At 37.7% G+C, this 13,351-nt stretch overlaps 1 protein-coding gene across 1 annotated transcript in view; it reads left to right on the top strand.

Annotated features, from left to right (window-relative positions):
• The window catches only part of SDCCAG8 (SHH signaling and ciliogenesis regulator SDCCAG8), a 125,873-nt gene that overhangs the window by 41,676 nt on the left and 70,846 nt on the right, over positions 1-13,351 (top strand). The window contains exon 5 of the mRNA XM_056135676.1: positions 5,143-5,281. Within this exon, the coding sequence (XP_055991651.1) occupies positions 5,143-5,281 (139 nt within the window). The remainder of the gene's footprint in view (positions 1-5,142; positions 5,282-13,351) is intronic.

The following is a 13,351-nucleotide window of genomic DNA, read 5'->3' as shown; positions in this document are numbered from 1 at the left end:
ATAAGACTTTTATCACCAGGCAGATCAACCAAAATGAAAAAGGAAACAAGAGATTAAATGAGGAATTGAGGGATTTTGGATTATTAATCGTTGCAGACTTCTCCCACCCTACAAAAGTCAAACACACATTCTTTGCCAGTGTGCATGGAACGAAATATTCTTTAGGATAGATTGTGTGCTGGAACACAAAACAAATTGTCCATAAAGTCATAGCAAGTGACTTTATTGTCCATAAAGTCATAGCAAGTGACTTTATAGACATTTTGGACATTAGAAATGTCTTTATGAACATTTCTAGACACATAGCAAGTAGCTAGAAATTATAGCACATCTTTTTTCAAACTGCAATATTTCAAAAGTAGAGATTAATCATATGAAAATAGCTGGAAAGCCTTAAATATTTGGAAACTACACAGCATAATATTAAACAAGTTTGAATCAAAGAGGAAAAGAAGAAATTGAGAGATGCCTCAAAATAGAACAAAAATGAAGAGGCAAGCTATTTGAACATATGGGGCACAGAAAAAGCATAATCCAGAGGTATTTCATAGCAATGCAGGCATATATAAGGAAATAAGATAAAGGTCAAATGCTATCCTCATTCCTTAAGAAACTGGAAAAGAAAAAATGACCCCAAAGTGAGGAAGTAAATAGTAATAATCAAGTAATTCATACATGGAATCAATAAAACCTAGAACTGATTCTTTGAAAGAATCAGCAAGTTTGATAAACTCTTAGGTTTATAGATTTATGAGAAATAAAAGAAAATCTAATAAATCATAATGAAAGAAATGTTCACAGATAACTGAGAGAAAAAGGTATTTTTTAAAGAAAGGTGACTATGAACAGCTTTATGCCACTAAGCTGGAAAACCTAGAAGAATTAGATATATTTTTAGAATCAACATAAGTGAATCAGTAAAATAAACTGAATATATCAGTTTAGGAGTCTGAAACAGGTATATAATTGAATAGATCAATTACCAGTAAGACAATTGAAAAAGCAATAAGATATCTCATCCCGAACAAAAGCCTAAGTACAGACTGGTTCACTAGTAACATACCAAACCTTCAAAGCAGATATGTTAACTATTAAACTCTTCCAGAGAGCTGAAGAGTCAGGAATTCTAATAGCTTCTCTGAAGTCATTGTTATCCTAATACCAAAAGCTGGTGGATGTTACTAAAATGAAAATTACAGACCAATATAAGCACCAATACAAAGATCTTTAACAAAATCTTGGTAAATTGAATTTACACTATATCAAAACAACAGGCAGTGTGATAAAGTGGGTTCATTCCAGGGATATGAAGATGATTTAATGTACCAAAATCAATTCATTTATAAACCACTTCAACAAAAAAGAATAGTAAAATGATAGGATCCAGCTGGAGAGATTGTACAAGTGTGTAGATACTTGCTTACATCCAGGGACAACTTCCCCAGCCCTAGTATCCACACTAAAAACTGGAACCATGTGGACACCATCGACCCCACACACTTCATGGTTAGGTGGTAAACTAAACAGTCTTAATTCAAAGACCATAAATGCCCTGGTAACCAAATGGGAAGAACTAAATCAACCTCTCCCTGTCACACTCAAATACCATTACATGGTAAAGAAACTAGTCTGAGTAACAGAGATACACGCAATAGCCCAGAACAAATCAGATCAGTACTCAGGTTACCAGTAAGCTAAATGTCCACTGTCCATATCAACAGGATTCTAAAGACAGTGGGAAAGGAACATAGCTGCTCTGGCAGACAGGGACAGAAGTCCAGTCACATCCTAGAATTATTAAAATCCTCTAGCTTTCTCTAGCTTCCAAATCCCCTTCCTTCTGGCTTGGTCCCATTAGCCTCCACACCCAACCTCTGTCCTCTTAAAGGGCCCATCCCAAAGCATTTGCTGCTCCACCCTTCCAGGTTAGATAGTTTTCTCTGACAACACTGGGCTCTATTCAGAATGGGAGGCATATCATCTTCCTTCTAACTAGATTACAGCAGCATTCACACACAACCTCAACCAACCAGTGGCCCATGCCACTGATCGCGAAGCAATGCAGCCATGTATGCAGCCACATAACAGATCTACTCAGCAAATGTATTATTATACTTCCTGTCATTGGGGGAAGACAGGCTGAGATGTTAAAGAGCAACTCTAGCTCAATTCCTCAGACTGTTCCAAAGAGAGTTAAACTACTAAAACTGACTTTCGGCACAGTAGGAATTGTAGAAAATCCAATGAGGAAAACACTTAGAAGCTCACCAGGTTAAACGAGTGAAAACAATAACACAGAAGTCATTAATACCACATTCACCTCTATAAATGCTTTTTTAAAAATGACTTTATTGACACCATAATGAGGATCTTTAATGAGCTCTGATGATGATGAAGAAATAACAGCACTGGTAGTCAGCAAAGTACAAGAAACTATGAGACCTGAAATTTAAAAAATGCAAGCAGATATATCAGAAAAAAAAGGAATATGGTAGGTGATAGTTAAAAAAAAATCATTAGAAGGTCTGAGCAACAAATAATAGCAGCTGAATAAAATACCAAGAAACCCCCAGATGAGATGTAGGAAACCTTTAGAAAGTAACAGAAGATGGAATAAAGTCTGAAAAGAAAGAAACAGCTCACCAGAGAACTAAGGGATGAAATCAAGAGGAACACTATAATAATACTGAGGACTAGGAAAGTGAATTTGATGCAAACCAATAGTTAAAGAAATCATAAGAATCTCCCAGAGTTGAGGAATACAGGCAACAAAATATAAGAAGCCTAAAGATTTCCAAGTGAAAATAGGCTCAGGAAAATGCCGATACATTGTGCTAAGAACCACAAAAACCAAAGACAGAGACATTATATTGAAAGCAAGATAGATCACAAGAGGAATTTACAAAAAGCCTATAAGATTAACAGAAGATCTATCAAACGAGGCTCTATAAGCCAGTAGAGAATGGAAGGATATAATACAAAACTCAGGGAAATGAACATCTCACAAAAATACTGTACCCAGCTAGATTATCATTCATATTTGAAGAAAGTATTGAGAGCTTCAATGACAGACAGCAGTTTAGGGAAGTCAGCCCTGATGATGCCAGATTTACAAGAAGCATTAAAGGCTTATCTTGACAAGATAAGACAAAGTTTTCGACACTTTGCTATAAAAACATCAAACATCCATCCCTTCACCAGTACACATTTTCCACCACCCAAATCCCCAGTATCCCCACACACATACCAGTTCCAACCCTTCCCCTGCCTGTGTGGCAGACAATTTCCCCATACTCTCTCTACTTTGGTTCACAGATCATCCTGTTATTCGTCGATTGCCTCGAGCAGGCCCCAGTAACGTCTCCTTCATCCTAGCCCTGAGATTATATTCAAGGCTCTTTAGGAGAATGAGACCCATCATTGTTACTGGTATTTGGCATATTGGGTACGCCACAGGGAGTTTGCCAGACTCTGCCACTTTGGTTACATTCAATATTTTAACACCAGTCGCACCATGACTCAACACCACTCAAACCTGCCAAAAAGTCAATGCTAGACAATTTGTTTTGTATTGCTTGTTATGGATGGACTATTCCAAAATTTTAATAATTAAGGTCTGGAGAAATCTCTGCAGTGAACTGCTCCGAGGTTCGTGTGTGTGTGAGTGTGTGTGTGTGTGTGTGTGTGTGTGTGTGTGTATGTGTGTGTGTCTGGATCATGGCCGTGTAGGGGCTTAAGTAGCTGGTGGCAGTTTGTGGGCATCATCTCCAAGTCCTATGGGGCGGGTAGGAAGGAGAAGGGCCGGCTCCTCCCCTGTCCCATGAGGCCTGGCGTTTGCTGCCACTGCTACCGCGTGCCTGGGCCTTTTGTTGAGTTCTAGAAGATGGCGACTGCCAGTATTCCTAGGGGGCAGGCAGAGGTGTTGAGTTTTTCACATCCCTCAACTCAACATGCGATATACATAAGAAATGAGAAACAGTAAGCTGTGGCAAAGGCACAAAGTTTATGTAAATGTTAACGAAATGGACAATTTAATTAATACCTTGATAGCCCCTTTAGGTTACTTCTGCTTTGAATCATCCTGCTTTGAGATACAGTCTCTACTGTTAGCGATTTGTTGCTTTTTTCTTTCCTTTTGAGCCACTCCTTCTCACCCTAGTTTATAAAACTTATTTTCTCTTTCTGGGCTATCACTAATTAGTGTGCCATCTCTCCACAATAGGGTATTGGAGGAGGGTGAGCTGGCTGCAAAGCCTGTTACCCCCATTGATCTCCAGGGCTGATTCAGTTGATCTGTCTATGTGGGTGTCACCTTCCTCCTTCACATTCCATGTGTGTCCCTCCCAAAGCTGTGCACTCAGTTGAAGAGGATGGCCTTTTTTATGTTTTCTTCTTACACTTTAAATGTATGCAGTGACATACTGTTTATCAGTAATTTCTCAGTAAAACATGAAAAGATTTTACTTGTTATCTTAAACTGATTATTTTACTGTCAGATTTTAACTGAAACTGCTTTTGTTCTTTAAATATTTTCAGGTCACTAATTTGTAAACATGTCAAGTAGATTGTAATGTTCTCTCTCATGTTTTGCACATATTTAAAATCTGCCTAATATTCTTATAGTAGTAAACTTTAAAATTTATAATTTACTTTATTAGGCATTGTTAAGTGTAAAGTTTAGTGGAATTAAATACCTTCATATTATGTAACCATCACATCTTGGAGCCGTCACCATTTGTCTTTAGAACTTTTTTTCATTGTACAAAACAGAAACTCTGTAACCATTGAACGACCTTTCTTGAACTGAAAACATTCTTCTGTTTAGAGTAACTACTCTAGAACCACCACACAAACTCAAAAATTATTGTTCCATATATATTCAATCCTACTTTGAATGTTCATGACATATTTGGCTGCTCTGCCTTTTCTATGTGAGGACAAAAAGTTTTTCTTGGGGTGGTCTGCAGTTTATTCTCAGTTGGCCCATGCCTGTTTTTCTACTGATATATATTCATGTTTTTTCCCTGATCTATTAGTATTGAATTTATATTTTATTTATTGAATATATAATATTAATAAATATTGAATGTTTATATTAATATTCATTTCTTGTTGTGGATTTTTTTCTATGTGTCCTGACAGAGAAAGAGATGACTTAATGTCTGCATTAGCTTCAGTAAGGAGTAGCTTAACAGATGTGCAACAGAGAGAAGCAAGTGCCTATGAGCAAGTGAAACAAGCTGTGCAGATGACAGAGGACGCCAACTTGGAAAAAACCAAGGCAAGTGCACTAAGATTAGAATAAATGCCATAATTGCTCTTTTTCTCCCCCTTAGTATTTCTCTAGTCATTATTCTTCCGTAACCAAACTCTTCTTTCCCCCATCCATATTCTTTCCATATAGAGCAAATACTAATTACTACACATGTTAGTTCCTATACAGATTTGTTAATGTTGGATTTTCTAAATTAATCAGATTTGATTTTTGGAGAATTCTCACTACTCTATAATCATGTCTGTTTATCACTACTCAGAGACTTCTTAATTATAGTACAGTGTGGTAAAGTAATTTCAGAGACCTTTGTGCTTACTAATCTTTTTATTTTCTGATTTGTTTAATGGTATGAAAATCTTAATATCCACGGTCACTCATTTGTATATGTTTGTTACCAAAGACACTTTTTCTTCGATGTCTTTGTAGACATTTAAATATGCCACAGATGCAAATACATTTGTATTTAGTAGGCTATTTAGCTGAGGGTTGTTTTGTTTGTTTGTTTGTTGGCAGGGGGTTCCATGCCAGATGGAGCTCAGGATTGAATTCTGGTAATGTTCAGGGGACTATATTTTGTGCTGGAGATTTGAGCCTGGATTGGTCACATGCAAGGCAAGCTTGACATTATTTCCTGTACTGTTTCTCTCGCCCAGATGTGATAATGGATCTATTCCAGTGAATTCTTCTTGATAATTTTCCTACCAAATATTACCCACCAAATATTTAATGATAACAATAGTAGCAGTTAATACTTAGTGGTGAGGTAGTTTCCTCACCCCTCTCAATAATAGTTTATTGCTATTCACTGTATTTAGGTACATCACTGTATTTGGGGATCACACCTCAATCTCTTTTTTAGTATTACTCTCAGTAATTGTCTTATTGTTTTTATCCAATTCACAAGGTGGTACAGATGAATTGGATACAGGTAATGGTACAGGTAGAACAGGTGGTGGTACAGATGAATTGGCAGTACAGCAAATTTAAAAAGACAGTTAATGTATTGGGGGAATACATTATGGTTACTACAGTATGTTCACCCTTTTAAAGTGTGAATAATTCTTCCTCTAGAGTTCATTGGAGGGACCCTTTCCCCTCTTTTATATGCTTTATTTTTTTAAAAAAATTTTATTGGTGAATCACCATGGGGTACAGTTACAGACTTACAAACTTTCATGCTTGTGTTTCAGTCATACAATAGTCAGGTACCCATCCTCCCACCAATGCCCATTTTCCATCACCAGTGGTCCCAGCATCCCTCCTACAACTCCCGCCCCATCCCCTCCACCCCACCCTGCCTCTGTGGCAGGTCATTCCCTTTTTTCTCTCTTTCCTTTTGGGTGTGTGGTTTGCAGTAGAGGTATTAAGTGGCCATCAGGTTTGGTCTGTAGTTTAGTAGAAATGACATCTGCACTTATATATGTTCATATCAGCACGGTTTACAGTAGCCAGAATCTGGAAAAAACTGAGTGCCCAAGAACAGATGAATGGTTAAAGAAACTTTGGTACATCTACACAATGGAATACTTTGCAGCAGTTAGAAAAGATGAAGTCATGAAAATTGCTGGATATAGGTGGATCAACATGGAAAGCATCATGTTAAGTGAAATGAGTCAGAAAGAAAGGGACAGACATAGAAAGATTGCACTCATTTGTGGAATATAAAGTGACAGAATGGGACACTAACATCCAAGAACAGTAGAGATAAGTGCCAGGAGGGTTACTCCACAGCTTAGAAGCTGGCCTCGCATGCTGGGGGGAAAGGCAGCTCAGATGGAGAAGGGACTACCAAGTAAAGGGTGCTAGGAGGGCCCCCTCGGGATGGGAGATGCGGATTGAAAGTAGACTACAGATCCTCTTCTATATGCTTTATTATACTACTTTCTCCATGTTTTGCATGTTCAGTGTCTTGTCACCAGAAAATACTGGTTGTTATGTACTAATAAATATAACATCTTGGTCCAGCTCTTTGAATTCCTCAGTTCAAGTGTTTCTCCAGCCCTCAACACCACCACCCACCTAATGTTACCACCATATGAAAGTAGAGCCTTGAAATATCAAACTCTCGAACTCCTCTTTGTAGCGAGAACATTTTCTTTCCTCCCTATCCCAGTAAAATCTATTCAGTATTCTCATTCTTGCCTCTAGTTTTTCAGTGTCTTCATTTTATTCTGTATCTTATTCAGCTCATCTTTCCTTTCCATCTAAATACAAATGTCACAATCCCAAACTGAACTCATAGTCCCATAAAAGAACAGTGTATTCTTTACTCACTGAATGGTTATTTTGTGCACTGGCATGCCTTGACCAAAAATGTGTATGTAGCAGCTATAATTATTTTCCTTCCTTTACCCCACTCCCCACACTGCAACCAGAATTGATCTTTCTAAAAAGTAAGTTTGATCATGTTACAACTCTTCAGTTTAAAGCCTTCAGTAATCTGCAGCCATCTGGACAATCTGTAAACTCCTTCACATGTTGATGCGGTCAGTCATTGTGCTTGCTTCTGTTTATTCTTATACTTCATCTCTCAATAGACTTCACTACCATTCATTTGGAAAGGCTATAGAATTTAGAAGTTGGGTGTGGTCTTACCAGAGTTAGTAGACCTAAATTCAGTTTCAGCTTTAATTTACTATGTGGCCATGGAGAAGTTATTTAATTTTCTGTGCCTCGGATCTTCCTCACCTATAAAATGGAAATAATAAGTAATTGATAGGATTTTATGATTACAGTATTTTAGCTTTTTATTAGTGGGGCCACAGGTATAGTAATACACATAAGGTGCTTGCCTTGCATGTAGCCAACAAAAATTCAATTCCTGCACAATATATGGTTCCCTGATCCCCTCCAGGAATGAACCCTGAGTATACAGGAGTTAGACCTGAGCACAGCTGAGAGTGACAAAAAATAGTAAAAACGTAAAGTTTATTAGTTATCCTGTAGAAACTCTGACAAAATATTTCTTCAATTAATTGTAGTTGTGATAATATTTCCAGGTATTTTGAAATATTCCTTGAGGGAGGCAAAATCCCACCACTGAGAACAGAATTTTCAAGTTATATTATTACTTTTTGTCCTATACACTAATCTTTAAACTCTCATAAGATAGAACATAGTCATTTTGCTTACTATTAAATTCCTAGTTTCTTGATTAGTACTTTCCACATAATTCATACACAGTGTGTAGATTACAAAAGGAACTTCAGATAGTTCTCTTAATCTTTTAATACCTCGGTTGGTTGGAAACATTTTATAAAGTCCTTGTAACTGAATATGGGTAGTTTTAAAATAAATTTGTTTACTGTTTGTTATAAATAAAAAATTGATTTACATCCGTATTTTGAATCCTATTGGATACCTGGGGCCATATAAAAATTTCTCAGGTTAAAAAGAATAACAACAACAAAAAAGCAACAAATTGATAAGCAGCCCTTGCTAGGGACTGGAAATAGTAGGGTGCATTGACATGGGTCCAGTGTCCAGGCACCCGCATGGTCTCCTGAGCCATGCCAGGAGTGATTCCTAAGTGTAGTGACAGGAATAAGCCTGACCTCTGCCATGTGTGTCCTAGCTCCTTCTCTGCCTCCCCAAAGAAAAGCCCACTGGAATTCCTTTATTTTTTTTAATCTCCTTAGTATCTCTGCTGTACCAGTGTTGAATAGAAAGTTAAGCTCAGTCACATTTTTATTTTTATTTTCTTTCTCTGCTATCAGCCTATCAGGAAAAAATCCATTAAAGAAAGGCTCTTGGTTTGGAAAGTAGCTCAGCAAGAGAACTCGCCGTGTATGGGCGAGGAGCTGAATTTGATACTCAGCATTGAAAATAAAAAAATAAACCACCAAGAGGAGATTGTATGAATTTCATAGGAGAATAATGCTGGTTGCCCTCATTGATTTTAATTCATGTTCAGTGGTTCTGTTTACCCATTCCCCAGTTTACAAACCTCCACACTTTATATATAGGATTTCCACTTTGTTCACTTTTTAGCTCCGCTCTCACCACCTCACTCCCAACAGATGTCCCGTTCCATTGATTTCACCATAACGCACCGGTGCTACATCAGAACTTTCTTATCCCTCAAACGTGCCTTCTCATTATTTTTATTGTTTGTCGGACTTATTTCCAAGAGCAATCTCTCCCAAGATCTTAATATATCTTAAAATTTTGACCCTGTGCCATTTGCCACCATATTTTTCTTGTGTCTTGTGTTGTTTGCATTGTCTTCTAATCATTCTTTCTACAACTGTTATTATTGTTAAAAAATAAAAAACAAAACCAACCTTCTCTTGATCAGTTTTCATTTAATTTGCCCTTTATCACTATTTGCTTAGAAGCCCTTTCAAAGTAATGTCTAATCTTATAATTAGTTTCCCAATCCCTTATGTGCACATTGGAATCAGATTTCTAACAATTATAATCTGATGTTGTGCTTAATGGTCACTGGTAGCTTCCTCATTACGAAATCTAATGACTGATCTCAATCTTCATTTAACTCAAACTGCAGCTTTCAGAAACCATTATCAGTCCTTTTACAACATTATTTCTTTCCATTGATTTATCTGATAATTTGTTTTTGTAGGTGAGTCATTTTTACTTTATTTCTGTCTGGTCCTGCCCTTTTAACTCATTAAGTCTCTTTCAGCTACAAGCCTTGTCACTTTTTACTTTTTCACTTACGTTTCTTCTGGGATTCATATTTTAGCTAATGGTCAAACTAATATGCTGAATATCCCTAGGTCATACCTTTCTAATAAATTGGAGCTCATCTTTTCAAATGGGTGATATTTTACTAGCATCTAACACTCTCTACAACTAATTTTCTCCACCTTCCCTACACTAATTTTCTCTTTTTTATTGAATCACCAAGAAAAACAGTTACAAAGCTTTCATGTTTGAGTTTCAGTCATATGATGATGAAACACCCATCCACCAGTGTATATTTTCCACCACCAATGTCCTCAGTATCCCTCTCAAACCCCATCTCACCCCTTCCCCTGCCTCTGTGGCAGAAAATTTTCCTTTTACTCTCTTCTCTTTCTATTTTGGGGCATTATGGTTTGCAATATAGATACTGAGAGGCCATCATGTTTGGTCCTTTATCTACTTTCAGCACATATCTCCCATCCCAAGCGATCCTTCCAACCATCATTGACTTAGTGATTCCTTCTCTATCCCAGCTGTCTCCCCCCCTTCCCGGCCCCCCAGTTCATGAGGCAGGCTTCCAACCGTGGAGCAGTCTTCCTGGCCCTTGTCTCTGCTGTCCTTGGGTATTAATCTCTTATGTTATTTTATATTCCGCAAATGAGTACAACTCATTTTCTTGCTGTAATTTATTTTATGGTGTACAGATGGCATTATCATAAAACTATCAGCCCTGGTCTGCATCCTTTCTCAATTTACCCGATTCTTCCATTTCTAAAGGAGTTGTATTCTTATACGCTATGTGATGGTTCAAGTCACGATATACATACTTTTAGTCAGCCTTTACAGACTACTTTAATAGGCTCTTGTCACTTACAGGTCTCTTCCAGTTCCAGTATATATTACATTTTGCTGCTAAACATAATATTTCTGAGATTTATATCTCTCTTCTTGTAGCTCCCACATTACAGAAAAGATCAGTTTCTTAGAGTGATTAGACCCAACCAACTCTTAACTTTCTTAACCTGGCCTTTCACTTAATCCTTTTATATAGTAAATTGTTTTTGTTTGTGATTTACCATTGACCATTTCCATGACTTTGCCTGTGTTAGATTTTTTTTACAGTATTCATTTGCAAAATACTCAATTCACAGCCTTCTCAAGTTTTTCCCAAGGCTCTTTTTGCTTGATTTAATATCCTCTTCTTCTATATTCCTATTATTCCTGACAATGTTGGTAGCTGCTTATGTAGCTTTATTCACCAAAAAACCCTTCAGATCATATTTGTGATTCCTAGCTGTGCGGTCTCTCCTGAAGCCAGGCAGCCTACCTATTGCCTCTTTGCCTGCCTCCCTCCATCACATCTCAGCCCTTCTGCCCACCCTGAGCCTCATGCATGACCATTTTTCCATTCTGTTTCTGTCATCTTCCAGAGTAGAAGGGGACCCATTTGGCTTGTCTGTCCCTGGACCAAACAGCTGCTTGTATCTCTGTGTGAAGTTCTACTTATCACACCTTCGATTTCACACTTGTATTCATCTTGCACTGAGACTATAAACTGAGGGGTAACTATGATTGCTGCCAAAGACTTCTTATGATTCATACCTTTTTATTAGCTCTATCCACTTGCCTCATAGAAATACCTTCATAAGGCAGAATGGCAAAAAGAAATTATCATCTTAAATTTTAGTCAGAGGAGATACAAGACAAAGATGGCATTGTCTTTGCCACCCTCTTCCCAGGTGACTCTGGCAGGGCCTCAGGACTGGCCTGCAGGGCAGTATGATGAATGACTTGGCAGAGGGTGAAGGTGTCCACTCTCAGTGAGGACTGCCAATGGAATGACCAGGGCATCAGCCATGTGTTATCCTGCTATATGAACCAGCTAAAGGGCATGTCCCTACTTTTCAGGATTGAGAGCAATGTGGGACCAGAGACAAACAACTCTACATGGTATTACCATGTAGAGTTCATCAAGAATTAAGCTGCCAAAAATTTGGATAGGTGGGTCACCTACAAAGATTAAGCCTAAAAGCCCAGTAGATACAAAGGGGAAACAACATAGAAACCTACCAAACTCAATAAATGAAGATGGTAGACCAGAAGGCTCTCCCAGATATCAGCCAACTATATGACCTCTCAGGCAATGACTTCAGAGTCATCATGAGGAGGAGGCTTAATAAGCTCAAGGAAGCAATAGTATTGTTTAAATTATAAACTTGGGAACAAAAACTACAATCAGAAATTAAGAGTACAGTAGGTGAAATTCGAAAACTAAATGGAAAGCCTCAGCAGCAGAGGAATAATGGCTAAGGAAAAAATAATCAGTAAGTTCCAATATGAGATTCATGAATCCTCTATGAAACAAGAGAAGATAAAGGGGAAAAAAAGAAAATAAATAACCATCATACTACAGAACTACGAGATGAATTTTTTAAAAGGAAGAATGTAGGGGCTGGAGCAATAGCATAGCAGGTAGGGCATTTGCCTTGCACATAGCCGTCCCGGGTTTGATTCCCAGCAGCCTATATTGTTCCCTGAGCACCACCAGGAGTAATTACTGAGTGCAGAGCCAGGAGTAACCCCTGTGCATTGCCGGGTGTGACCCAAAAAGAAAAAAATCTTAAAAAGTTTAAAAAATAATATAAAAAATAAAGATTGTAAACATCATTGGAGGTACTGATGAACAAGAAGGCAAGATCAAAGAAGAATGACTAGTCAATAAAATTATAACAGTTTTCAGAGTTGAGCAAAGCGTGCACATAATAGATTCAAAAGACCCAAAGTATTTCATCCAAAATATACCCACATTTAGCACTGTAGCACTATCCTCCTGTCGTTCATCGATTTGCGGGCCCACTAATGTCTCCATTTTGAGACTTGTTGTTACTGTTTTTGGCATATTGAATATGTCACGGATCGCTTGCCAGGCTTTGCCGTGCGGGCAAGATACTTTTGGTAGCTTGCTGGGCTCTCTGAGAGGGGCAGAGGAATTGAACCCGGCTCGCCAGGCCGACTGCATGCAAGGCAAATGCTCTACCACTGTGCTATCACTCCAAAGCAACAAAAATTGGAAGACATAGTGTAATCAAAATGAAAAAAGCCAAGCAGAGACAGAACATTGAAAGCAACAAAATAAAGAAAAAAAAATCAAAGGAGGAACTATATATACAAATGGAATCTCATAGGAGTCAAAAATGATCTATCAAATGAGACTGTTAAGGCTAGAAAAGCTTGTGGAATATAGTAAAAATTAAAATCAATGAACTTAACACCAAGAGTGCACTTTGAAGGATGATACAACAGCTTAGGAATGTTATAACTTTGAAATCATTTCTAAATGAGCTTTAAAATAATTGCTTTATTCTATCATTATTATTATTATAATCACTACTACTACTACTACTACTACTACTACTACCACGACTACTA

This window comes from Sorex fumeus, unplaced genomic scaffold (genome assembly GCF_029834395.1).
Source record: "Sorex fumeus unplaced genomic scaffold, SorFum_2.1 ptg000007l, whole genome shotgun sequence".
Lineage (NCBI taxonomy): Eukaryota > Metazoa > Chordata > Mammalia > Eulipotyphla > Soricidae > Sorex > Sorex fumeus.
Note: the sequence above shows the minus strand (reverse complement) of the source record. Positions and strands in the feature narration are given on the sequence as shown.